We start from the raw sequence: 2731 nt of genomic DNA, 5'->3' as shown, positions 1-2731 counted from the left end.
AGTCAATTCGGGCACTAGGTTTCTAGAGAGATGTTAAACGTCTCTTGGTATTTTCTGTCTGAATCCTCGTCTTTCGAAGGATTTTATTGAATTTCCTTAATTTCATTTGAACTAATCGACCATACGCAATATGTCCATGGATAAAATTAACTGATTAAATAAATTCGATTCTTTTTACTAATTTATTTCATAAAATAATGACGAATTGATAATGCAGCTCTTACGTCTTCTAAAGTTGACAATTTAATGATTCATTGACAGATGTATTTTTATTTCTTGCTAATCCCCAAATATTTATCCGTCTTTATCCATTTTAATTTCCATCAGCAATTAAAATTTTTTAATAAACAAACAATTATTCATAGAAATAACTGTGAACAAAAATAGAAATGGCAATAAAGTAAACGTTTTAAGGGATGACATGGGCTTATTGCCTTCACTTTCGTCGTTAAAGACATCTGGACATTTTCATAAACAATTTCTAAATTTGCTGAGGTGAATTTGTTCTCAGAGTGCAATGAAAGAAAAACAAAAATGTATGAATCTGAGTGAGAACAGCGACTCTGTACAATAAATTCGTTACGTGATTTATTTATTTAATGTTCATTGGAGGAATCGTTGCTGTAGTTGCTACTTGTTGATGAGGAGGTAGATGATGCTCTGCTGGTGAATTGATTGCTGCTCTGAACTGCTCTGAAGAGGGCTGCTAGACTTGGGCCGACTTCGTCTTGATTTGCCTCGGCAGAGCTTTGCTCTCCCAAACTCTGTCGACATATTGGACATGTGCCGTGCTGAAATTCAAAAACATTTACCTAAATTTCTCGCATCTACGAATATTAAAGTAATTCATGATCAATAACGATTATTTACTACATACTACCATTTATATTAATGAAAAATTTCCCTAACATTTACATTGATTTTCTTTTTTAATAACAAAAAAATACTCACGAGCTCAAGCCATGGTACAATGCATGGTGTATGATACAAGTGTTTGCAAGGTAATTGCCTCACGGATTCTGCCAGGATGAAGTCCTCCCAGCAGATGGAACATTGGAGTTTACAGTCTGCAATACAATATAAAAGCATAATCGTAATCGAATTTTTAATATTTCACCACCTACAGGACTTAATGTTATATTCTAATTATTTGACGTGATCTACAGTTGTGTAACGGATTTACATTGAAAAAAGGAATAAAGAAAATAATTATTCATGTAATTCTCACCAATTTGTGATTGGTTAATTATGGTATTTGGAATCTCGTCAATTTGCTGACGTGGTAATGGTGGTGGACCACTTCCGTCCATTTGATTCAGTAGTTGTGTCACTATAGAATCCAGTCCATCTCTACCCCACACATAGTCACCAGGATTACCCAAGAAAAACCTAACGGCGAAGATAGTATTTATTATCATTGAATATCATTAATAAACTGAATACCCTAAATCCTAATTTTATGAACATTCAAAAAACCATTCGAAATTATTCCATCATAAAATCCAGTCTAAAATGGTCTCTTGATAGTTTCATGTTCATTAAATTTTTTATAATCATCTTAAGTATGATGTTCTTCTGTGAAAGAGGGCAATTTTCTTGTAGCCAATGAAAATTTTCCTGGAAGAAATATCTGAAAATCTAGGTGAAGGAGGCAGTCGACGCGTGATATAAATTGCTGCATTAATTTTATTATATTAAATTAATTAATTCGTCATGTGGTCCTTGATGATGAGAAAATTGTGATAATGCTTTGATTTTTTAATTTATATAAAATTTTCACTCACACAGGTGGCTGACCCGTAGTGACGGGTCGTCCTAGTCCACTAAGATTAATGAAGAACTCATGAAAAAGATTTTCATAAGAAAACATTCGTCGTCTCTGTCGGGCATTCGATAATCTGTGAAATATCAATTCTTCCTTTCAAATATGATTTGTTGCCCGGTACACTCGAGGGCATTAAAACAATTTAATCAATACTTTAATTGATAATTATCAATGTGAAGAACAGTAGATGAATGTTGAAACGTCACAGGTATTATAATTTATTTCTATCAGTGAGTGATTATTTTAATGTGAGACAAATTGACAAAATATTCGTTGCAACAAAAAATCTCGACTGCAAAGGGAACTCGTTTTATCACTCGCAAATTACAGCTACTGATTCAATTAATTCTGTAATAGAATAAGAAATGATTTTTACCTGTTCTGCAAATCACTTCGTCTTCTACTCCTGGATACTCCCGTATCGCCCTCTGATCCTGAAATCGTGAGCTCCGGGATGTCGCTAAGCTCCATATACATTTGTTGCTAAAAAATTAAAAAATTATTGACATCAGTTGATAAATGCATAACTAAATTCGTATTCGACCTGCAATGAATCACGTAAAGAATAACATAAATAAGTAATTAGTAATGATTTTGATATCATAATGGTTGATAAATGAATAAAACTCACGTCGAAATCAATATCATTGAAATCTTCAGCACTAATTTCCATATTCATATCCTGATCATCTTCCTCGTTCTCTAGCTTTTCTATGAATCCACTGGCACAATGTGGACATGTGTAATCCTGAAAGAGTACAAAGGGGTAATAAATATTAATTATACAACGTCAATCATAAGTTCGTGCTCGAAAGAAAAGTGTAAAATTTTTATCGTTTGATTTATCACAGTTCATGCGCAATTATAATTCATTTCAGTTGAAAATGTTCTCAACAACAAAAATGT

At 32.8% G+C, this 2731-nt stretch overlaps 1 protein-coding gene across 1 annotated transcript in view; it reads right to left on the bottom strand.

The window, feature by feature from the left end:
* Iru (E3 ubiquitin-protein ligase Iruka) overlaps window positions 1–2731 on the bottom strand; it is a 4238-nt gene continuing 1507 nt past the window's right edge. The window contains exons 2-7 of the mRNA XM_011312926.1: window positions 2457–2573; window positions 2202–2308; window positions 1785–1898; window positions 1229–1389; window positions 952–1067; window positions 1–791 (exon numbers count right to left, since the gene is read on the bottom strand). Of these exons, the coding sequence (XP_011311228.1) occupies window positions 597–791; window positions 952–1067; window positions 1229–1389; window positions 1785–1898; window positions 2202–2308; window positions 2457–2573 (810 nt within the window). The 3' untranslated portion in view covers window positions 1–596. The remainder of the gene's footprint in view (window positions 792–951; window positions 1068–1228; window positions 1390–1784; window positions 1899–2201; window positions 2309–2456; window positions 2574–2731) is intronic.

The sequence above is a fragment of the Fopius arisanus genome, unplaced genomic scaffold (genome assembly GCF_000806365.1).
Source record: "Fopius arisanus strain USDA-PBARC FA_bdor unplaced genomic scaffold, ASM80636v1 scaffold00109, whole genome shotgun sequence".
Taxonomy (NCBI): domain Eukaryota; kingdom Metazoa; phylum Arthropoda; class Insecta; order Hymenoptera; family Braconidae; genus Fopius; species Fopius arisanus.
This window is presented reverse-complemented; position numbering and strand designations above follow the sequence as displayed.